The 24,977-nt window shown below is 49.3% G+C and overlaps 1 protein-coding gene across 1 annotated transcript in view; it reads left to right on the forward strand.

Moving 5' to 3' along the window:
• The window catches only part of LOC144602948 (uncharacterized), an 80,013-nt gene that overhangs the window by 45,380 nt on the left and 9,656 nt on the right, over positions 1 to 24,977 (forward strand). The window contains exons 9-12 of the mRNA XM_078416070.1: positions 2,277 to 2,481; positions 13,966 to 14,214; positions 15,190 to 15,459; positions 19,965 to 20,249. Of these exons, the coding sequence (XP_078272196.1) occupies positions 2,277 to 2,481; positions 13,966 to 14,214; positions 15,190 to 15,459; positions 19,965 to 20,249 (1,009 nt within the window). The remainder of the gene's footprint in view (positions 1 to 2,276; positions 2,482 to 13,965; positions 14,215 to 15,189; positions 15,460 to 19,964; positions 20,250 to 24,977) is intronic.

The raw sequence follows: 24,977 nt of genomic DNA on the forward strand, positions 1-24,977 counted from the left end.
AGAAAGGTCCCTCAAATCACTTCCAATCTCCCCCCCCCCCCCCTTTACCCTAAATCTACATCCTCTAGTGTTATCTATCTTTGATTTAGTTTAGTCTTTTTTTCCCCGTTTTTAGAGATTCAGCGTAGAAACAGGCCCTTCGGCCCACCGAGTCTGCGCTGGCCATCGAATGCCCATTCGCACTCCCTCTGTCCTACACACTAGGGATAGATTTACACAGAAGCCAATTGACCTGCTCTTCTTTGGGATGCGACCGGAAACCGGAGCACCAGGGGAAAACCCACGTGGTCACAAGGAGAATGTGCAAACACCATACAGACAGCACCTATGGTCAGGATCAAACCCAGGCCTCTGGTGCTGTCAGGCAGCAGCTCTACCCCTCCGCCACTGTGGGGAAAGGCATTTTGACTCTCGCATGTATAGGAAGAGAGTACAGGGGGAGTAAGAGAGAGAGTGCAGGGGGTGAGAATGCAGGGGGAGTAAGAGAGAGTGCAGGGGGAGTGGGAGAGTGTAGGGGGAGAGAGTGCAGGGGGAGAGCGTGCAGTGGGAGAGAGTGCGGGGGGAGAGAGTGCGGGGGGAGAGAGTGCGGGGGGAGAGAGTGCAGGGGAGAGAGTGCGGGGGGAGAGAGTGCGGGGGGAGAGAGTGCGGGGGGAGAGAGTGCGGGGGGAGAGAGTGCGGGGGGAGAGAGTGCAGGGGGGAGAGAGTGCAGGGGGAGAGAGTGCAGGGGGAGAGAGTGCAGGGGGAGAGAGTGCGGGGGGAGAGAGTGTGGGGGGAGAGAGTGCAAGGGAAGAGAGTGCAGGGGGGGAAGAGTGCAGGGGGAGTGTGAGGTCATTCAGGGCAGTGAGAGAGAGTGCATGGGTGGGATAGGGATGCCTGGTGACGGTGGAGTACTGGAGTACAGGGGGGAGTGAGATGGAGCGGAGTGGGATGGAGGGGTTGGCGGGGGGGTGGGGATGAAGGGGAGTGGGGTGGAGGGGAGTGGGATGGAGGGGAGTGGGATGGAGGGGTTGGCGGGGGGGTGGGGATGAAGGGGAGTGGGGTGGAGGGGAGTGGGATGGAGGGGAGTGGGATGGAGGGGTTGGCGGGGGGGTGGGGATGAAGGGGAGTGGGGTGGAGGGGAGTGGGATGGAGGGGAGTGGGATGGAGGGGAGTGAGAGGAGTGGGATGGAGGTGAGTGGGAATGCAGGGGGTGGGATGGTGGACTCCATGCTGTGTGAATGAGGGACAGAGGGGAGTGGGGTGTAGGCAGTTGGATAAAGGAGAGTGGGATAGAATGGGTGGGGTGAGGGAGGGGAGTGGGATTGAAGGGGTGGGGTGTGGGGGACGACGAGGGGTGGGAGAGAGGGAGGGATGGGATGTGGGAGAGGGATGGGATGTGGGAGAGGGAGGAGTGGGATTGAAGGGGTGGGGTGTGGATGAGGGACGAGGGGTGGGAGAGAGGGAGGGATGAGATGTGGGAGCGGGAGGAGTGGGATTGAAGTGGTGGGAGAGAGGGAGGGACGAGGGGTGGGAGCGCGAGGAGTGGGATTGAAGGGGTGGGAGAGAGGGAGGGACGAGGGGTGGGAGCGCGAGGAGTGGGATTGAAGGGGTGGGAGAGAGGGAGGGATGAGATGTGGGAGAGGGGGGAGTGGGATTGAAGGGGTGGGGTGTGGGAGGGTTGAGGGGTGGGGTGTGGGAGGGACGAGGGGTGGGAGAGAGGGAGGGATGAGATGTGGGAGAGGGAGGAGTGGGATTGAAGGGGTGGGAGGGAGGGAGGGACGAGGGGTGGGAGAGAGGGAGGGACGAGGGGTGGGAGAGAGGGAGGGATGAGTTGTGGGAGAGGGAGGAGTGGGATTGAAGGGGTGGGGTGTGGGAGGGATGAGATGTGGGAGGGATGAGATGTGGGAGAGGGAGGAGTGGGATTGAAGGGGTGGGGTGTTGGGCGCACGACATCCGGGCAGAATGATTTCCCGTGTGTACAGGAGTGAGGGAGGGAGGGAGTGAGGGGCTAGGACGAGGTGTCGAGCGGACGGAGACAGCCTGCGGTGCTCGGCTTGGTCCGCGGGGTCCCCGGGAGGATCCTGCAAGTCTGCCTGGCGCGGCGTTAGTCACCGGGCGCTGCCGCTCTGCCTCCCGGCCGCCGCCCATTGATGCAAGCTGTGTTTGGTTACATCTGCCCGCACTCTCTCTCTCTCTCTCTCTCTCTCTCTCTCTCTCTCTCACTGGAAGCGTTTGGGCTCCCTGAGCGGGGAGTCGTGAGATCTGCAGAAGAGTCTTTGGTTCCCGGTCCAATTTAGTTTCCCACTGGCTGCTGGCCGCTTCCTGTTGAGAACTCTGCTCATTATTTACCCTGTCAATCCGGATTCCGCCCTCAGTACTTCACGAAACGGCAGAGACGGCTCAGTCGGTGTGAGAGGGCAGGCAAGATGGAAAGTTTCAACGTACCTGTGTCACTACTGTTCGCCCTCTCGTCTCTCTGCTCCGTATCGGGAGATCACGCAGGTAAGTCAGTGATATGTGGCGGCGAATGTCAAGGGTTGCACTCGGAAAACTCAATGATATTCTTCCAGAAAATAACAGGAGAAACTCAGCGGGCCGGGCAGCACCCGTGGAGGGTTGGAAGGGAGTGGGATGGAGGGGAGTGAGAGGAGTGGGATGGAGGGGAGTGGGGTGGAGGGGAGTGGGGATGGAGGGGAGTGGGATGGAGGGGAGTGGGATGGAGGGGAGTGGGATGGAGGGGAGTGGGATGGAGGGGAGTGGGGTGGAGGGGAGTGGGATGGAGGGGAGTGGGATGGAGGGGAGTGGGATGGAGGGGAGTGGGATGGAGGGGAGTGGGGTGGAGGGGAGTGAGAGGAGTGGGATGGAGGGGAGAGGGATGGAGGGGAGTGGGATGGAGGGGAGTGGGATGGAGGGGAGTGGGATGGAGGGGAGTGGGATGGAGGGGAGTGGGATGGAGGGGAGTGGGATGGAGGGGAGTGGGATGGAGGGGAGTGGGATGGAGGGGAGTGGGATGGAGGGGTGGGATGGAGGGGAGTGGGATGGAGGGGTGGGATGGAGGGGAGTGGGATGGAGGGGAACCAGAAGACATAAGGTGAGAGGGGAAAGATTTAATAGGAACCAGAGAGGCAGCCTTTTCACTCAGATGGTGGTGGGTACATGGAGTGAGTTACCAGAGGAGAAATGTAGGAAAAAACTGCAGATGCCGGTTTAAACCGTGGACGCAAAATGCTGGTATGTAGGTTAATTGGCTGGGTAAATGTAAAAATTGTCCCTAGTGGGTGTAGGATAGTGTTAAATGTACGGGGATCGCTGGGCGGCACGGACTTGGTGGGCCGAAAAGGCCTGTTTCCGGCTGTATATATATGATATATATGATATGATATATGATATGATATATAACTCAGCGGGACAGGCAGCATCACTGGAGAGAAGGAATGGGTGTGACCCTTCTTTCGGGTCGAGACCCTTCTTCAGACTGAGGAGGTAGTTGAGGCAGAATCAATAACAGCATTTAGAAGACACATGGACAGGAACGTGGATAGGATAGGATAGGTTTAGAGGGATATGGATCAAATGCGGGCAAACGGGAATAGCCTTAGATAGAAACAGAGAAAATAGGTGCAGGAGGAGGCCATTCGGCCCTTCGAGCCTGCACCGCCATTCAATGTGATCGTGGCTGATCATCCAGCTCATCCAGATGGCGCATCTCGATCGGCATGGATGAGTTGAGTGGAAGAGTCTATTTCCGTGCGGTATGAGTCTCAGAAGGGTCCCAATCCGAAACGTTGCCTGTCTATTCTCTTCGCAAAATGCTGCCTGATCCACCGATAGAAGTACACACAGGCGCTCCCCGCCTTACGATGCTTGGACTTACGATATTTTCGGGTTCCGATGGGTTTATCGGAACGTAACCCCATCGTAAGTCGAGGAGAACCTGTGAGAAGCATAGTAGTTAGAACCTTGTGTCCCAGGGTGGAAACGTTAAAGGCGAGAGGGATAACGTTAACGCGAGAGGGGCAGAGTTTGATGGAGAAGTGCAGACCAGTTTGATTTAGATGTTTTCATCAGAAAGGAAGGGGAAGGGAGTGGAGAGGAAAGCAAGGGAGAGAAAGATAAGGGAGGGGAGAGATTTATTGAACATTGAGTAACCTCATGTTAAGGTGGCGCAGCGGGTCCCGCTGCTACTTCCCTGCACCAGAGACCCAGGTTCGACCTGTCTGTGTGTGGCTTTTGCACGTTCTCCCTGTGACCACCGGGTTTGCTCTGGTTTCCTCCCACACACCTAAGACGTGCGGGTTTGTAAGCTAATTTCCCCCTGCAAATTGCCCCAAGCGTGTAAGAAGTGGTTGAGAAAGTGGGATAAAATGGAATTAGTGCAAACGGATGATCAATGGACAGTGTGGACTCGATGGGCCGAACAGCCTGTTTCCATGCTGTATCTTTCAATTCAATTCACAGAATGAGGGACGAGGAAGAAGGGGCGGAACTGCAGATGCTGGTTTAAACCAAAGATAGACAGCCACTGTATGTTTCTTTTCTTTTTTTCCTAATCAGATGTGCAGCACTTTGGTCAACGTGGGTTGTTTTTAAATGTGCTGTACAAATAAAATTGATTTGACTTGACTTGACAAAATGGTGAAGTAACTCAACAGGACAGGCAGCATCTCTGGAGAGAAGGAATGGGTGACGTTTCGGGTCAAGACCATTCTTAAGCCTAATTCTAACCCGTTTCTTAAAGTGCTTCTTTTAGAGTCATTGAGTCAAACAGCACAGAAACAGGTCCTTCAGTCCAACTGCTCCATGCCAACCCAGATGTCCCATCTATGTTAGTCCCACCTGCCCGCATTTGGCCTATATCCCTCTAAACCTCTCCTATCCATGCACCTGTCTATGTGTCTTCAGGGAGATTGCTTTGTGCCCTGCACTTGTGATGGTTGCTTCTTCTGAACCGAGGTACCGAGGTACAGTGAAAAAATTCTGTTTGCATGCTATCCAGTCAAAATAAAGAATATTACTTTGGGCGGCATGGCTGCACTTGCAGTGCCAGGGACCCAGGTTCGATCCTGCCTGTACTGAGTTTGCACATTATCCCCAATGACCTGCATGGGTTTATTCCGGGTGCTCCGGTTTCTTCCCACACTCCAAAGATGTCTAGGTTTATGGGCTAATTGGCTTGGTAAAATTGTAAACTTTCCTCGTGTGTGTAGGGTAGGGTTAGTGAGCGGGGATCGCTTATCGGCATGGACTTATTGGGCCAAAGGGCGTTTCCGCACTCTATCTCCAAATTAAACTAAACATGGATGCAATCAAACCATCCACAGTGCATAGATAAGGACAGTGTACTCGCCTTTGGAGTGGAAGAGAGACCTGTTGATACAGATGGGCAGTGTGAGCGTTATTGTGAAATGCTGGCTCTTGCCACGCAACTGGTTTCTCTTCCTCTGTCTGGAAATTATGTCAATGTTTCAAAAAAAAGAAAAATACGTATTGTGCATTTTTCATATATTTCCTCATTTTGTAGAGGAGGCCATTTGGGCCATCAATTCTTTACTAGTTTCTCCAGCAATCCTTGTGAAATTAAAAAATATTCAATTGCTGGAAATCTGAAATAAACATGGCAAATGCTGGATACACCGAAGAAAGGTCCCAACCCAAAACATCACCTGTCCATTTCCCTACACAGATGCTGCCTGACCTGCCGATTTTCTCCAGCACTTTGTAGTTTGCTCAAGGTTCCAGCATCTGCAGTGTCTTGTGTCTCTGGAAACACTGGGCAGGCCAGGCAGCATCTGTGGAAAGAGAAACCAGAGTTAATTTCAGCTTGATGAGCCTTGGTCAAAAGAGGCAGAGAGAGAGAGAAAACGAGAGACAAAAAGTGGCTTTAAGTTGCAGAGAATGTAGCAGGGATAAAATGGGATAAAACAAAGAAGCACAGGCTCGATGATCGTTTTGCTGAATGCCTCTGCTCATTCCACGTAGGCCTACATGATCTCCATAAATTCCACAGATTCACCACCTTCTTGACACAAGAAATTCTTCCTCATTTACCTTTTAAAGGTTTCTCCTTCTGAGGCTGTGCCCTCTGGTCCTAGACTCTCCACTAGTTGAAACATCGTCTCCACATCCAGGCCTTTCACCAGTCGGTAAATTTCAATTTCACCGTGGCCGATACCCCTGAAAACCTGCGCCTGGAGAAACAAAGCAAGTTGCAGAGTCAACATGTGAAGCTTGGGTTCGGCGGATTGCGCGGAGGAAACCACTAGAACAGGGGTGGCCAAACTTGCTTAATGTAAGAGCCACATACGATAAAGTTCAGATGTTTGAGAGCCGCAAGACATGAACAAAATATACACATACGTTTTTATTGTTACATACACATTTTGTTTAAAAAAAAAGCAAACCAATAAAATTAGAGATATTTTAATCAGATACCACCTTACAAATTTACAGTCTTATCATAATATTTTTATGACAAACAGACAATGCTACAAATATCAGACTATTAAAGCCGCTATTTACTGCTAGTAGTGGTCTTGTGGGTCTCCATCTTGGCTGTGAGTCGTTGAAAATCTGGCTGATATGTTGTCAAAGCTGTACGAATCTTCATATTTTCGTCTCTTACAATTTGATGACGCCATCTTCCTTCACAATATTTTCACAGACACTTTAAATAGAACTTGTATCCGAAGTGCACCAACTAGGTCTGCACAGTTCAAAGTCTTGTGTTACACTGACGTGAGTGCGGTCAGGCCTAGACTCATTAAGCCACATGTGACCATTCTCACTCCCCGGAGCACCCAAATCTTTAACCCCCTTACCCATGACCTCAGTCTTCTGACATTCCTCTGTAACCCTTGCTGACCTGATATTTCTTTAATCCCTCTGCCTCCCACCATTCCCTCCCCCACCACTAAAGAACAATGCCTCACTCAGATTTAGCATTAAAATCAGGATTTAAATTCTTAAATATTTTTACTAACCATGAACATTAAATTTACGTTTTATTCCAATGGGGCCTCAATTCATACCCAGTAAATAATTACAAAGCTTGAAATTTTTTCTTATTTACCTTTTATATTAACTGTGATGAAAAAAGGAGCTCAGCCAACATATTTCCACGAGCCGCATATTAAAGGTCAAAGAGCCGCATGTAGCTCGTGAGCCGCGGTTTGGCCACCCCTGCACTAGAAGGTTCAACGGGCAGAAAGACGATCCCAGCAAAGCGCCGTGGAGCGCAAACAGGGCAGAGTGAGATACGTAGGATACGTCTGACCATCCACTGCATCCCGACCTGTCCCCAGCCGTCTCGGCTATGTCTTGCTGCTGGGGCCCGATAGGCCGGGACAAGAGACAGGGCCGTTTTTACAGCATTATGGGTCCCCAGGCAAAGCAGTGTACTTGGGCCCCTACCGTTACTCTCCTCCACCCCCCTTTCCCTACCAGCCCCCCCCCCCCCCCCCCCGTCGTGCCGCGAAAAGCACTTACCGAAAAGCACTTAGCGATGGACTTAGGGTGCTACATTGTTGCGAAAAGCATTTACAGATCGCTGTGAGAAGCACTTAGTGACCGAAAATGTTGCGAAAAAAGCACTTATTGAACCTACATTTTTAAAGTAGTATTTATTTATTGCAAGTCACTTAACATACACAGATCAGCATGGGGCCCCTATGCTCGTGGGCCCCCGGGCAAGTGCCCATCAGGCCCATGCGTTAAGACGGCCCTGACAAGAGAGTAAGGCCGACGACCTGCAAAACTCCCCCTCACTTAAATCCAAGTCAAGCGCAAGTCATGACTTCAACCTCGGCCAGCGTACACACCGAGGCTGGCGGCGATCCCAATCAGCGGTCAAAATAATAAGATTGAAAGTGAAGTCATGGTCATCTTCGAACCCAAAGGACGAACAACAACAAATTTCAATAACGTCCACACTCATCCTTCTAAAATCTAGCGAGTAGAAGTAGAGGCCCAGAGCCATCAGACGCTCATCATATGTTAACCCATTCATCCCCAGGTTCATTTTCGTAAACTTCCTTTGGACCCTCTCCAACGCCAGCCCATCTCTCCTTGGATGTGGGGCCCAAAACTGCAAATATGGTTGCTTTGCCGTAAAACCAGAGAAAGAGACAGTATGAGTGAGAAAAGGACCATGTGAATGTGAGACAGGGGTGGTAACAGCAACTTGTGTACACCATTGCTGTGTACACAATGGTGTACACCATTGTACACCAATGATGAGTTTGGTGCGAGTGCAGGAAACAGTATCAGTTCCTTCCTTCCAACACCAGCGTAGCATTGGGAAGTCATTCCACAGTTTCCAATTCCCCATCTGGCTCATCTTCACCATGGGTGTCCAATCCCTCCGCACCTCCATCTTGCAGCTTGAGGGCCTTCTGCTTTCTCAGGCAACGGTTCACCAGGTCTCCATCGCCAACTTGTTCACCTCATCCTCACGTTCAACAGCTCCTGCTTCCACTCCACCTACTTTTCCAGCTCAAAGGAAGAGGTGTGGGAACTCACCTGGGGACAAAGCCATGTCTGTCCTTTTTTGGGATACTTGGATCAGTTTTTGTTTCAGTCCCATCTGTGGTCCCTCAGTCAACTCTCCATGGAATAAAATGGGACAACATAACCAGTGCGAAAGGGTTTAGCTTAGTCTAGTTTAGAGATACAGGGTGGAAACAGACCCTTCGGCCCACCGTCCGCACCGACTAGTGATCACCCGTGCACGAATTCTATCACACAAACTAGGGACCAATTTACAGAGGCAAATTGACCTACAAACCTGCATGCTTTTGAAATGTGGGAGGAAACTGGAGGGAGAACATGCAAACTCGGTACAGACAGCACCTGTAGTCAGGATCGATCCTGGGTCTCTGGTGCTCCGGAATGCTCAAAAATCGTAGATCGGCATACAAACGATGTGCCAAAAGGCCCGTTTCAAAGATGTAACTTTCAATCAGTCAATCAATCAATTGATGAATGAAGCAATCAATCAATCTTTCTCTAGTATATTGATCACTGCAATACACTACCCCCAACACTTTTTCTGCCAATTTCCACTCTGTTCTTATCACATGTTTGATCTCTGACTCTTCCTTGCCCTCACTGATCCACCTGCATCTTGAGAGTTAGCTGAACACAAACATTCATTACAAGCCGACAGACACCAACAGCTCTCTTTCCTACACTTGTTAATGTTCATTTGGAACCAGGCCCTTTGCCCAACCTAGTCCATGCCGACCTCCGTTCACACTAGTTCTACACGAACTCACTTTCTTATCCACTCTACACATCAGGAACAATTTTTTATAGGCCAATTTACCTACAACCCTGCAAGTGTTTGGGATGTGGGAGGAAACCAGAGCACCCTGAGGAAACCCACGCGGTCACAGGGAGCACGTGAAAACTCTACACATAGACAGCGCCTGAGGTCGGTATTGAACCCGGGTCCACAGGGCGCTCTGAGGCATCGGCTCTACCCGCTGCGCCACCTCGCTCTTCCATTTCCTCCCACTCTGCCTCCTGTAAGGTCTCCAATATATTTTCCCCGTTCTCTTGTCACCGTGACAACGAGGAGTTTCACACAGGTGCCTCTTAAGTAACTAGCTTCATCTTAAGCCCTCTCCCATCGCGGACAGAACCATTGGCCACATCCCATCTATTCCCCAATACAGCAAACCTTTGTTTTAACTGACTCCTTTATAAAGGATTTTGGTTATAACGGACGGACCTGCCGATGTTAGCCCCGGCTTGCAAGGTGCACCAGCGAGCCCCTTTTCACCCATCGCACAGACCTGTTGACATGGCTGTTGTTGCGGCTCACGTTGTAGCCTCTGGGGACAGCTTCTTGGGGCCGCTGCCACTGACGGGCCGCTCTCAGTCACTGAGGGTCTCAGCAAATGCCACTTCTGTCTCTTGCCTGTCACTTTGTCCACTTCTCACTGCCACTTCCTCCTTCTCCCCCAGAGTCTCAACAGGATGTTGTCTGGGTTAGAGAATATTAGCCGTAAGCAGAGGTTGGACAGACTTGGATTGTCTCCTTTGGAATGATGGAGGTTAAGGTGAGACCTGATAAGAGGTCATACAATTATGAGAAGCAGAAATGGTCACAGTATTTGTCCCAGGGTAGAAATGTCAAAAACTAGAGGCTAGGGTTTTATGGTAAGAGGGGCAAAGTTTAAAGGAGATTTGCAAGACAAGTTGTTTACACAGAGAGTGGTAGGTGCCTTGAACATGGTGCCAGGGGAAAATGGTGGAAAGATATGACAATAGACAATAGGTGCAGGAGGAGGCCATTCGGCCCTTCGAGCCAGCACCGCCATTCAATGTGATCATGGCTGATCATTTTCAATCAGTACCCCGTTCCTGCCTTCTCCCCATATCCCCTGACTCCACTATCCTTAAGAGCTCTATCTAGCTCTCTCTTAAATGCATTCAGAGAATTGGCCTCCACTGCCTTCTGAGGCAGAGAATTCCACAGATTCACAACTCTCTGACTGAAAAAGTTTTTCCTCATCTTAGTTCTAAATGGCCTACCCCTTATTCTTAAACTGTGGCCCCTTGTTCTGGACTCCCCCAACATTGGGAACATGATTCCTGCCTCTAACGTGTCCAACCCCTTAATAATCTTATACGTTTCGATAAGATCTCCTCTCATCCTTCTAAATTCCAGTGTATACAAGCCTAGTCGCTCCAGTCTTTCAACATATGATAGTCCTGCAATTCCGGGAATTAACCTAGTAAACCTACGCTGCACGCCCTCAATAGCAAGAATATCCTTCCTCAAATTTGGAGACCAAAACGGCACACAGTACTCCAGGTGCGGTCTCACTAGTGCCCTGTACAACTGCAGAAGGACCTCTTTGCTCCTATCCTCAACTCCTCTTGTTATGAAGGCCAACATTCCATTGGCTTTCTTCACTGCCTGCTGTACCTGCATGCTTCCTTTCAGTGACTGATGCACTAGGACACCCAGATCTCGTTGTACATCCCCTGTTCCTAACTTGACACCATTCAGTGTTTGGTGTTTAAGAGGCACTAATGGAGAGGTTGAGCAAGCTAGGACTTTATTCCTTGGCGCGCAGGAGAATGAGGGGTGATCTTATAGAAGTGTACATAGAATAGAATAGAATAGAAATGAAATAGAATGATACAATAGAATAGAAATGCACAGAGTCTCTTGCCTAGACTAGGGGAATCGAGAACCAGAAGACATACGTTTTAGGTTTAAGGAAAGTTTTTGTTTATTTAGACAACTATTGTACCACCACCACTCCAGAGAAGGAACAGGTGACGTTTTGGGTCGAGACCCTTCTTCAGACTGGGGGTCTAATGTGGATGGGACTGTAGATAGTGAAGATGGTTATCAAAGGTCCTTGATTAGTTGGGCAAGTTAGCTGAGGAATGGTTCATGGAGTTTAATGCAGATAAATGTGGGGTGTTGCTTTTTGGGAAGTCTAACCAGGGCAGGACCTACACAGTGAATGGTTGAGCTTTGGGGAGTGTTGCAGAGCAGAGGGATCAATGAGTGCAGCCACATAGTTAATCAGAAGTGATTTCACAGGTAGATAAGGTGGTCAAGAAGGCTTTTGGCACATTGGCCTTCATCAGTCAGGGTTTTGAGTACAGAAGTTGGGATGTTATGTTACGGCTGTACAAGGCGCAGGTGTGGCCACATTGGAGTATTATGTTCAGTTTAGGTCACCCTTTTGCGTGGAAAGTTTTAGTATATTTAGAGATACAGCGTGGAAATGGGTCCTTCAGGCCGCACTGAGTCCATGCCAACCATCGATCACCTGTTCACACTAGCTCTACGTTATCCCCCTTTCCACATCCACTCTCTTCACATTAGGGACAATTTTACAGAGGCCAATTAAGCATCAAACCCGCACATCTTTGGGAAGTGGGTGGAAACCGAAGCCACCCGGAGGAAGCTCACGTGGCCACAGGCCGAAGGGGCTGTTTCTGTGCTGAATGACTCGATGACTCTTAGCGGAGCGTATTCAACATCACATTTCAGAGTGCCTTGGGAAATCAGCCATCAGAATCACAGATATCCCACCAGATCAAACCTTTCCTATCCTCATTCTCCCTGCTCCCATCTGGCAGAAGATAGAGAAGACTCAGAAACAGCTAATTCCCCTCCATTATCAGGTTTCTGAGCGGTCCTTCCATAAGCTAGAGTACTGTCCGATTCACCTTTACCACATTGCATACGTTGAAATTTGTTCATGGAAATATTACACTTACAATGCCGAGATCTAAAGGTTTTTTTAGATTTAGAGATACGGCGCGGAAACAGGCCCTTCGGCCCACCGAGTCAGCGCCGCCCAGCGATCCCCGCACATTAACACTATCCTACACACACTAGGGACAATTTTTACATTTTACCCAGTCAATTGACCTACATACCTGTTTCGTCTTTGGAGTGCGGGAGGAAACCGAAGATCTCGGAGAAAACCCACGCAGGTCACGGGGAGAACGTACAAACTCCGTACAGACGGCGCCCATAGTCAGGATCGAACCTGAGTCTCAGGCGCTGCATTCGTTGTAAGGCAGCAACTCTACCGCTGCGCCACTGTGCCGCACATTTGGCTCTCAGGGAACATATGGCCTATATGCCTGAGATCATATGTTGCCAGTCCTGATTTGTCCTGGTCTTTACTTGCTTCCAGTTTCCTCCCCCTGCGTACAATCAGTCTAAGGAAGGGTCCCGACCCGAAATGTTACCAATCCATTTTCTCCAAAGATCTCCCTGATCTGCTGAGTTACTCCCGCCATTTGTGTCTATCTTTGGTATAGACCAGCATTTGCAAGGGTGGCACAGTGGCGCAGTGATAGAGTTGCTGTCTTACAGCGCCAGAGACTGACTACGGGTGCTGTCTGTACGTGGTTTGTACGTTCTCCCTGAAACCACATGGGTTTTCTCCGGGGGCTTTAGTTTCCTCCCACACTCTGAAGATGTACAGGTTTGTCAGTTAATTGGCTTTGGTAAAATTGAAAATTGTCCCTAACTTGTAGGATACTGCTAGTGTATGGGGTGATTGCTGGTCAGCACAGACTCGGTGGGCTGAAGGGCCTGTTTCCTAAAAGGGCTATATCTCTAAAATTTAAAGTCTTTTCTGCATTTTCCCCTTTGCTCTATCTGTTGTACTCAATTTCACTTAATTGTATTTATGTATAGTATGTCTGGTCTGTTTGGATAACACGCGAAACAAAACCTTTTGCTGTACCTTGGTACACGTGACGATGATAAATCTAAACCCTAACCTGTTCCATCAGGCTCTGGAGGTTTAGTTTAGTTTAGTGATACAGCGTAGAAACAGGCCCTTCGGCCCACCCAGTCCACACCGACCAGCGATTCCCCGCACATTAAGACTACACTACACACACTAGGCGGCACGGTGGCGCAGCGGTAGAGTTGCTGCTTTACAGCGAATGCAGCGCCGGAGACTCAGGTTCGATCCTGACTACGGGTGCTGCACTGTAAGGAGTTTGTACGTTCTGCCCGTGACCTGCGTGGGTTTTCTCCGAGATCTTCGGTTTCCTCCCACACTCCAAAGACGTACAGGTATGTAGGTTAATTGGCTGGGTAAATGTAAAAATTGTCCCTAGTGGGTGTAGGATAGTGTTAATGTACGGGGATCGCTGGGCGGCACGGACTTGGAGGGCCGAAAAGGCCTGTTTCCGGCTGTATGTATATGATATGATATGATTCATTTTACATTCATACCAAGCCAATTAACCTACAAACCTGTACGTCTTTGGAGTGTGGGAGGAAACCGAGGATCTCGGAGAAAACCCACACAAGTCACAGGGTGAATGTACAAATTCCATACAGAATCATGGCCAGGATCGAACCGGGGCCTCTAGAGCTGTCAGGCAGTAGCTCTACCGCTACGCCACCGTGCCGCCCTTGAGCTGATGGCTATTCGACCTTATCGTTTGGTCTGTTTCTAACACCCTTCCCTTGTGTCCTTTGCTCAGATTCCCACAGCTTGATATATTTCTCCACCAACTCCCTCAGTCTTCCGGACCTGCCTGCCTTCTCCAGGGTTGGGATGTTGGATGATCTGCAGATCGATTACTACGACAGCTCCCTCAAAGAGGTGGTACCCAGGCAGCAGTGGATTGCCAACGGCTTCACGGCTGAGTACTGGACACGGCAGAAAGAGATCGCAGACACCATTCAGAAGATTGTCTCTGAACAGTTGAGTGGATTTGGTGTAATGTTTGGTAAGTGCCTTTGTCCTCCTCTCGCCTCTCAGGCTCACAGTTGCCAAAATTTCACGTTGCCAAAATAACCGCGATCAGATGGATGTGATGAAGCAGCAGAAATTCCTTTCCCTGCTTTGGAATATGGGAGGAAACCAGAGGCACCCGGAGAAAACCCGTGCGGTCATAGTGAGAACATGCAAACTACGTACATTGTACCCATTGCTACCCATAGTCAGGATCGAACCTGGGTCTCTGACGCTGTAAGGCAGCAACTCTACCACTTCGTGATCGCCTCAATGTGATCGCCTGCACTATGCACGCACTGATGCACAGTACATCATCTCTCACTGTAATCCCTACTCTGTACACATACTGATGCACACTACACCATCTCTCACTATAATCCCTGCTCTGTACACATACTGATGCACACTACACCATCTCTCACTGTAATCCCTGCTCTGTACACATACTGATCCACAGTACAGCAGCTGTCACTATCCCTTGCTTTACATACACACGTTAATGCAAAGTACACCATCTCTCACTGTGATCCCCAGCTCTGCCCACAATGATGCCCAGTACATCCTCTCTCACTAACCCCTGCTCTATACGCACACTGCTGCACAATAGACCATCTCTCATTGTGATCCCCTGCTCTGCCGAACTGATGCACAGTGACCCTCTCCTACTTCAATCCCCTGCTCTGCACACAATGCTGTGAGTGCACACATAGGCCCTCTCCATGAAGATTCCCCTGTGTACCCACTCACCCTGACTGTACACATTTGCTCACCTTGATCACAGATTGTTTGAGACACTGTGTGTTGTCCCACCACTGCATTCACTAGACCTTCGGCCCCTGCTCGAGCATCATTCCTTCACTGCAGTCTGCTGCTCCCTGCATCTCATGGTCACACAGTGCATGTCACATTTCTGTGTTCGGTGTGGAATGGCTTCTCAACGCCATTAATGACAGTTGGTTCTTTACAGGCATCAGCTACTTCCAGGGGATTTGGGGCTGCACACAGTCTGAAAGTATGATCCATCTGTTTGTAAAGTTTGGCATCCAAGACCTCGCTGAGATGGACTGTGATCTGGTCACAATGACGTGTTCTGCCACTGGTATCTTTGGATTCTTCAACAATCCACTGTACCTACAGACTTTCTTTACTAATGCTGCAGTTCAAGCAGTGAAAAACAGCTGCATTCGAGACTTGCAGGAAGCTCTTCGGCTTGGTGACGCAGCACTCGAGAGGAAAGGTAGGGAGGTCTTCTCAGTACGTGTGCCCCTGCGTGTGACGTTGTGGGAGCTCTGATCCGGGAAGGTGAGGATGCTCCCTTTCCGGGACAGTGAGGCAGCTCCGACCGGGGACAGCAATGGAGCGCCCATTCTGGGACAGTGAGGGAGCTCTGATCTAGTGTGGTGAGGGAGCTCCCACTGTGGGACTGTGAGGCATCTCCTGACCCACACAACAAGGGAGCTCCCATCCATGGTGGTGAGGGAGCACTGATCTGGGACGATTTCCCAATCGCGGATGGTGAGGGAGCTTCTGATCAAGACCACAAGTGATGGGAGCAGAATTAGGCCATTCGACCCATCAAGTCTACTCCGCCATTCAGTCATGCCTGATCTATCTCTCCCTTCTAACCCCATTCTCCTGCCTTCTCCAGGTAACACCTGACACCCATACTAGTCAAGAATCTATCTATCTCTGCCTCAAAATATATCCAATCCAATGACTTGGTGGTGAGGAATCTCCTGGTCTGGATGGTAAATGATAACCTGATCCAGAATTGTAGAAGGCCTTCTGATCTGGGACAATGAGGGATCTCTGATTTAGGATGGTGAGGGAGCTTCTGATCTGGGACAATGAGGGATCTCTGATTTAGGATGGTGAGGGAGCTTCTGATCTGGGACGATGAGGGATCTCCTTCTCTGGACAGTGAATGATAACCTGGTCCAGGATTGCAATGGGTTTCCTGATCTGGGTTGGTCAGGGATTTCTCGCTCTGTCTGCTGATCTGGGACAAAGAGGGAATTTTTGACCTAGGATGGCAAGCGATTCGCCGATTAATTGTGAGCAATTTTGCCGATCATTCGTGAGCAGATCAGAACCATCCTAGATCGGAGATTCCTCATCGTCCCAGATCAGAAGGCCTCTGACAATTCTGGATCAGGATATCATTTACCATCCAGACTAGGAGATTCCTCACTGTCCAGACCAGGAGATCCCTCACCACCAAGTCAGTGGATATATTTAAGGCAGAGATAGATAGATTCTTGACTAGTATGTGCTGGCTCTGGAGAGGGTCCAGAGGAGGTTTACAAGAATGATCCCAGGAATAAGTAGGTTAACCTATGATGAGCATTTGTCGGCACTGGGCCTGTACTCGCTGGAGTTTAGAAGAACGAGGAGGGGCCTCATTGAAACATTACCGAATAGTGAAAGGCTTGGATAGAGTGGATGTGGAGAGGATGTAATAATAATAATAATAATAATAATAATAATAATAATAATAATAATAATAATATTCATTTATTGTCATTGCAACGAGAACAACGAAATTAAAAAATAGCCAATCCTGACGGTGCGTAAAAACATATATGCAATAAATGCAAAAACAAATAAATACAATTATATTAAGTACAAAAGTTTCAACAGTGTTGCCTAGTGCAGAAGGTAGTGTTCAGTTCTCGTATGGCCCTGGGGTAAAAACTGTTCTTAAGTCTGTTTGTTCGGGATTTGATCGACCTGAAACGTCGACCAGAGGGCAGATGAACAAACAGACGGTGGCCGGGGTGGGATGGATCTTTTATTATTTTGCCTGCTCTACTGAGGCAGCGTAGGCTGAACAGGTGCTCCAGGGAGGGCAGTGAGCAGCCGATGATCTTCTGGGCCGTCATGCTGACCCTCTGAAGGGCCTTCCTGTCCTTTTCTGAGCAGCTGGCATACCATGTGGTTATACGGTATGCCAGCACACTCTCATGTTTCCACTAGTGGGAAAGTCTAGGACGAGAGGTCACGGCCTCAGAATTAAAGGATGTTCGTTTAGGAAATAGATGAGGAGAAATTTCTTTTGTCAGAGGGTAGTGAATCTGTAGAATTCTTTGCCACAGAAGGCCATCAGTGGATTTTTAAAATGCAGAGATAGACAGTTTTTTTATGAGAAACATAGAAAATAGGTGCAGGAGGAGGCCATTTGTCCCTTCGAGCCAGCACCGCCATTCACTGTGATCATGGCTGATCATCCATAATCAGTAACCCGTGCCTGCCTTCTCCTCATATCCCTTGATTCTGCTAACCCTAGAACTCTAACTCTCTTTTAAATTCATCCATTGAATTGGCCTCTACTGCCTACTGTGGCAGAGAATTCCACAAATTCACAACTCTCTGGGTGAAAAAGTTTTTTTTCATCTCAGTTTTAAATGGCCTCCCCTTTAGTCTAAGACTGTGGCCCTTGGTTCTGGACTCCCTCAACGTTGGGAACATTTTTTCCTGCATCTAGCTTGTCCTTTTATAATTTTATATGTTTCTATAAGATCCCCCTCTCATCCTTCTAAATTCCAGTGATTAGTGTGGGTGTCAGAGGCTAGGGGGAGAAGGCAGGAGAATTGGGTTGGGAGGGAGAGATAGATCAGTCATGATTGAATGGCAGAGTAGACTTGATGGGCCAAATGGCTTAATTCTACTCCGATCACTTATGACCTTATAAATCAGGAATGGTGAGGAATCTCCCAATCCGAGATGGTCAGAGAGCTCCAGACCTGGGACAGGGAGAAATGCTCTGATCCTGGAGGGTGTGTGATGTTCTGATCCAGGATAGTAAGTGTTTTCCTGATCTGGGGCAGGGAACTGAACCTTTCATTTGGATGATGTGGGTTTTCTCCTTCTTGGAATTTGAAGGTAGTCTCGATTTGGGAAATTGAATGAACACAGATTGGGAACAGTGCATTCTCACCAATCTGTGTTCATTCAATTTCCCAAATCGAAACTACCCTCAGATTCACGCCTGTAAGATGAATGAAAACCTGCTTGACTTGGAGTCACCATAGACTTTAGATTTAGGTTTATTATTGTCACAGGTACTGAGGTACAGTGAAAAGCTTTGTTTTGCATGCCATTCAATCATAATACTGTACGTAAATATAGTATTTATTTGCTGCGAGGAGGATGCTAGGAGGCTGCAGAGTGACTTGGATAGATTAGGAGAGTGGGCAAATGCATGGCAGATGCAATATAATGTGGATAAATGTGAGGTTGTCCACTTTGGCGGCAAGAACAGGAAAGCAGAGTATTACCTGAATGGTGGCCAATTAGGAAAAGGGGAGATGCAACGTGACCTGGGTGTCATGGTGCACCAGTCATTGAAAGCAAGCGTGCAGGTGCAGCAGGCAGTGAAGAAAGCGAATGGTATTTTTGCATTCATATCAAGAGGATTTGAGTATAGGAGCAGGGAGGTTCTGCTGCAGTTGTACAGGGCCTTGGTGAGACCGCCCCTGGAGTATTGTGTACAGTTTTGGTCTCCTAACCTGAGGAAAGACATTCTAGCCTTAGAGTACAGAGAAGGTTCGCCAGATTGATCCCTGGGATGGCAGGACTTTCATATGAAGAAAGACTGGACAGACTAGGCTTATACTCGCTGGAATTTAGAAGACTGAGGGGGGATCTTATTGAAACATATAAAATTCTTAAGGGGTTGGAGAGGCTAGATGCGGGAAGATTGTTCCCGATGTTGGGGAAGTCCAGAACCAGGGGTCACAGCTTAAGGATAAGGGGGAAGTCTTTTAGGACCGAGATGAGAAAACATTTCTTCACACAGAGAGTGGTGAGTCTGTGGAATTCTCTGCCACAGAAGGTAGTTGAGGCCAGTTCATTGGCTATATTTAAGAGGGAGTTAGATGTGGCCCTTGTGGCTAAAGGGATCAGGGGGTACGGAGAGAAGGCAGGTACGGGATACTGAGCTGGATGATCAGCCATGATCATATTGAATGGCGGTGCAGGCTCGAAGAGCCGAATGGCCTACTCCTGCACCTATTTTCTATGTTTCTATGTTTCTAAAGTTAAACTCAAGTACAATAGGGAAAGATACAGTTCATAAGTTCAATAGACAAAATGCAATGGGTAATTTGGACAGTAACCTAGCTTATGGAAGGACCGTTCAGAAGCCCCGGTAACAGAGGGGAAGAGCCTATTCCTGAGTGGTGGTGCAAGCTTTCCAGCTTCTGTACCTTTTGCCCGACGGGAGCAGGGAGAAGAAGGAATGATCAACAAGTCTTTGATTGAGTTGGCTGCTTTTCCGTGGCAGCGTGAAATGTAGATGGAGTCAGTGATGGGGAGCCTGGACTGTGTGATGGTCTGGGCTACATCTACAACTCTTTGCAATGTCTTGTGGTCTTGGGTCGAGCTGTTCCCAAACCAAGCTGTGACAGTATGGGGCATCTGCAGAAGATTGCAAGAATCATCGGAGTCATGCCAAATTTCCTGAGTCTCCTGAGGTAGTAGTGGCGTTGGTGTGCCTTCTTGGCTGCTGTATCAATGTGGTTGGTCCGTGATAGATCGTTGGTAATATCAACACCAAGGAATTTGAAGATCTCAACCATTTCTGCTTCAGCACCATTGATGCTGACTGGGGCATGTTTCCTGAACGAGCTAACTGGTTTGTGAATGTAACGCTGAGACAGCAAGGCTGGTGAGCATAATCTCCATCTGTAAGGAAATGTCCTCTGTGTTAAATTAGTGACGTTACTCTCCGTTCTTCCTCAGTTGTTCCCGAGGTGACAGTGTTGAAAAGGGAGTCAATGGCTGACAAAGGCACGAGTCTCCAGTGTGTCATCACTCCCTTCTACCCCCGCGCCATCAACGCCACTTGGCTGAGGGATGGGCAGGTCGTCTCCGATGGCATGAACAAGAACCTTCTACCAAACCAGGATGATACGTACAGGATGGAACTGCTCATCGAACTGCACGGCCAAGATCCAAAGTTCTACAGCTGTCAGGTCCAGCACAGCAGCCTGTCAGAGACGCTGACAATGACACTGAGGGGAGGAGGTAGGTCATTGTATGTTGTGCACAATCTGCTTCACTCTTGCTTGCAGAAAGGAGATGACGAATTTCTTTAGTTAGAGGGTGGTGAATCTGTGGAATTTGTTGCAACAGAAGGCTGTGGAGGCCACGTCAATGGATATTTTTAAGGAAACATCCCCTCCTCTGCGGAAGGATGTGCTGGCGTTGGAGAGGGCCCAGAGGAGGATTACGAGAATGATTCCAGGATTTTTAAAATTTTATTTCATATTATTTCAGATACAGCGCAGAAACAGGCCTTTTCGGCCCACCAAGTCCGCACCGCCCAGTGATCCCCGCACGCTAACACTATCCTACACCCACTAGGGACAATTTTTTACATATACCCAGTCAATTAACCTACATACCTGTACGCCTTTGGAGTGTGGGAGGAAACCGAAGATATCGGAGAAAACCCACGCAGGTCACGGGGAGAACGTACAAACTCCTTACAGTACAGCACCCGTAGTCAGGATCGAACCTGAGTCTCCGGCGCTGCATTCGCTGTAAAGCAGCAACTCTACCGCTGCGCCACCGTGCCGCAGATGACTGTTGATGACTGTTTGAAGGCACTGGGCCTGCACTCGCTGGAGTTTAGATGGATGAGCGGGGACCTCATTGAATGAATGAATGAATAAGTTTATTGGCCAAGTATGTGCATGTACAAGGAATGTGCCTTGGTGCTCCGCTCACAAATGACAACACAAACATACAGTTAACAATTAAGAATAAAGCATAAACACATCAAAACAATAAGGATACAACATTACAGTCTAAACATGTGGGTGAAAATAATCCAGAGCAAAAAAGAGACTACAGACTTTGGTTATTGAGTAGAACTACAACTCATGGGGAAAAATAGCTGTTTTTATGTCTGGCTGTGGTTGCGAAACCCACTGAATAGTGAAAGGCTGGATAGAGTAAATGCAGAGAGGATGTTTCCACTAGTGGGAGAGTTGAGGACCAGAGGCCACAGCCTCAGAATAAAAGTACTTGCCTTTAGGAAGGAGATGAGGAGGAATTTATTTAGTCAGAGGGCGGTGAATCTGTGGAATTCGTTGCCACAAACGGCTGTGGAGGCCAAGTCAATGGATATTTTTAAGGCGGAGATTGACAGATTCTTGATTAGTGCGGGTGTCAGGGGTTATGGGGAGAAGGCAGGAGAATGGGGTTGAGAGGGAGAGATAGATCAGCCACGATTGAATGGTGGAGTGGACTTGATGGGCCGAATGGCCTAAATCTGCTCTTAGGACTTATGAGCTTAGTGTGAACGGGTGACTGATGGTCGATGTGGACGGAGCATCGTTTAGGGAAATCCGGCAGTGTATTGACGAATTTCACCGCAATTTATGGGGAATAGACAATAGACAATAGGTGCAGGAGGAGGCCGTTCAGCCCTTCGAGCCTGTACGCACCGCCATTCAATGCGATCATGGCTGATCACTCTCAATCAGTACCCCGTTCCTGCCTTCTCCCCATACCCCCTCACTCCGCTATCCTTAAGAGCTCAATCCAGCTCTCTCTTGAAAGCATCCAACGAACTGGCCTCCACTGCCTTCTGAGGCAGAGAATTCCACACCTTCACCACTCTCTGACTGAAAAAGTTCTTCCTCATCTCCGTTCTAAATGGCCTACCCCTTATTCTTAAACTGTGGCCCCTTGTTCTGGACTCCCCCAACATTGGGAACATGTTTCCTGCCTCTAATGTGTCCAATCCCCCAATTATCTTATATGTTTCAATAAGATCCCCCCTCATCCTTCTAAATCCCAGTGTATACTGGAAGGAACGAATGGGGTTTGAATGACATGAAACGTGTAACAGCACAGCACAGGAACACGCTCTCAGCCCTCAATGTCCATGCTGAACATAATGGTCCATCAACGTCTGCAGTAAGATGCTGCAGATGTTCTACCAATCGGTGGTGGCCAGTGCCATCTTCTTCGCTGTCGTGAGCGGGCGCAGCAGGGCGAAGGCTGCGGACGTCAACAGGAATTACAAGCTCATAACATAACATAACATAACATAACATAACAACACTATATTGTCACTCGGCTTTTTACACCAAACGAAATTTCAGCAGTCACACAAAACACAGCAAAAAAGAAAAGAACACAGGACACCCGACCCCAACACAAACATCCATCACAGTGACTCCAAACACCCCCTCACTGTGATGGAGGCAACAAAACTTCCCCTCTCTTCCCCCCGCACCCACGGACAGGCAGCTCGACCCCTACCGAGGCAAACGACACGCACAGCCCCCGCAAGGCCCCGCGGCCGAGCCGCCCTGGGCACCGAAACGTCCCGCGGCCGCACCGGGCGATGTTAAGTCCAGCGGCCCAGCCGCACCGGGCACCGAAACGTCCCGCGGCCGAGCCGCACCGGGCGATGTTAAGTCCAGCGGCCAAGCCGCGCCGGGCACTGAAACGTCCCGCGGCCATGCCGCACCGGGCACTGAAACGCCCCGCGGCCGAGCCGCACTGGGCACCGAAATGTCCCGCGGCCGAGCCGCACCGGGCTGGCTCCGTCCTGGGGCCAGAGTTGGATTTGTGGGCGGTGGTCTTTGAGGGGAAAATCTTGGACAATACAACTCACCCTCTCCTTGGTACACTGGTCAACCGGAGGGGTACTTTCAGCAACAGACTGATTCCAAACAAGATGCAGCACAAAACGCCACAGAAGGTCCCTTTACCCTGTGGCTATCAAACTATACTTTGGAGCGGAACCTTCTCTAAAGGTATAGCCGGCTCAGTCCCTTATCAGCACAACCCCAGACACTGCATTCCAGGCACCCACCACTCCCTGTGTGCAAAAAAAACATGCCCCGTACATCTCCTTTAAAACCTCTTCCTCTCACCTTAAAGCTATGCCCTCTAGTCTTTGTCATTTCCACGCCAGGAAAAACAACGTTCTCACTCTCCACCAAATCTAAGCCTGTCTTAATTTTATTTATTTTTTATCAGGTCTCCACTCAGCCTCCGACATTCCAGAGAAAACAATCCAAGTTTATCCAAGATCTCCTTTCAGTTAATACTCTCCAATCCAGCAGCATTATGGCACATGAAACATGTTGGCAATCTAGTTTAGACTGTGTTGAAAGGGCTGGTATTCAGTAGATGGAGTCTGCTGTAGGAAGGAACTACAGATGCTGGTTTAAACCAAAGATCAGAATCAGAATAGCCTTCATTGTCATCCAAAAACATGGTTTTGGGAGAAATTACGTTACCCACAGTCAACAATGAGAGGCAATAAAAAAGATACCAATGAAACGCACAATCACAAAACCAACATAAAACAAAAAAACATCCATCACAGTGAGTCTCCCAGTCACCTCCTCACTGTGATGGAAGGCCAGAATGTCTTTCTCTTCCCTGCTGTCTTCCCCCGCGGTCAGGCTGTTGAAATTGCCACGTCGGGGCTCCCGACATTGAAGCCCCCGCCGGGCAGTGGAAAGTCCCGCGGCCTATTCCAGGAGCTCCCGATGTCGGCCCCCACACAGGGGCCTGCGAGCTTCCGATATCCACGCGGCCCGTGGCCCGCGGCCGAAGCCTCCGAAGGCGAGTCGCAGCCGCACTCGCAGCGCCACCACAGCCTCCGAAGACAGCCAGCTCCGCAGGTGGTGAGAATAGTCTGCGGGCTCTGCGAACCAAAGCCCCAGGTAGTCCCAGCTGGAGGCCACCAGGTCCAGGTGTTTGGTCGATGGCAGGCCGCAGCGTGAACGGAGACACCACCCAGAAAAAAGGTCGCGTCTCCCTTCGGAAGAGACAATTTTTATAGTTCCCCCCGCTCCCCCCCCCCCAACACATAGTTCACAACCACAAAAGACCACATCACATCCACTTACAATTAAGACAAAAAAACAAAACAAAAAAGACAAACGGACTGCAGGTGAGCCACAGTGCCGCCACACAAAAAGCTGCAGTAACTCAGCAGGACAGGCAGCATCTCTGGAGAGAAGGAATGGGTGATGTTTCGGGTCGAGACCCTTCTTCAGACGGAGTCTGGTGCTTGGGCCAAACAGCAGGAAACTAGATGATAAAGGGGAAATCCCGTCTTCAAAAAGGATCGTGCATTGCAAAATAAATTTCCCTTGCTGCTCTTCAGCCTGGGGCTGCAATTACTGGGGAGGGGCAGACTGCAATTTACATGGTAGCTCAGTGAGTCCTTACAATGGATAGCTCTGTTTCCTTGCATTGGGTCTCCTGATAGACCCAGCATTAACTTTCCTTTGAGCTGTCGGTCAAATATACAGCCCAAGAATAAGAAATATTTTTGATACCAATCTGATGAACGATCTCAACCCGAAACGTCACCCATTCCTTTTCGTCAGAGATGCTACCTGGCCCGCTGAGTTACTCTAGCATTTTGTGTCTATCTTCAGTGTAAACCAGCATCCGTAGTTCCTTCATACACTAAACATTTTTGATTAATTAATTGCCAGATATAGCATGCAAACAGGTCCTTTGCATACCCAGTTCACGCTGGCCACCAATCATTCGTTCCTCCAATCCTTAGACTATCTTTAATCAGACTTTACCTTGCACTAAACACTATTCCCTTTATCCTGTATCTGTACATTGTGGTCGGCTCGATTGTAATCATGTGTGGTTTTTCCGCTGACTAGTTAGCATGCATCAAAAAGCTTTTCACTGTACCTCAGCCCTTGACAATAAACTAAACTCCACTAAGCTAAGCTAAACTCACTCACATTGGTT

Source organism: Rhinoraja longicauda, chromosome 19, assembly GCF_053455715.1.
Source record: "Rhinoraja longicauda isolate Sanriku21f chromosome 19, sRhiLon1.1, whole genome shotgun sequence".
Taxonomy (NCBI): domain Eukaryota; kingdom Metazoa; phylum Chordata; class Chondrichthyes; order Rajiformes; family Arhynchobatidae; genus Rhinoraja; species Rhinoraja longicauda.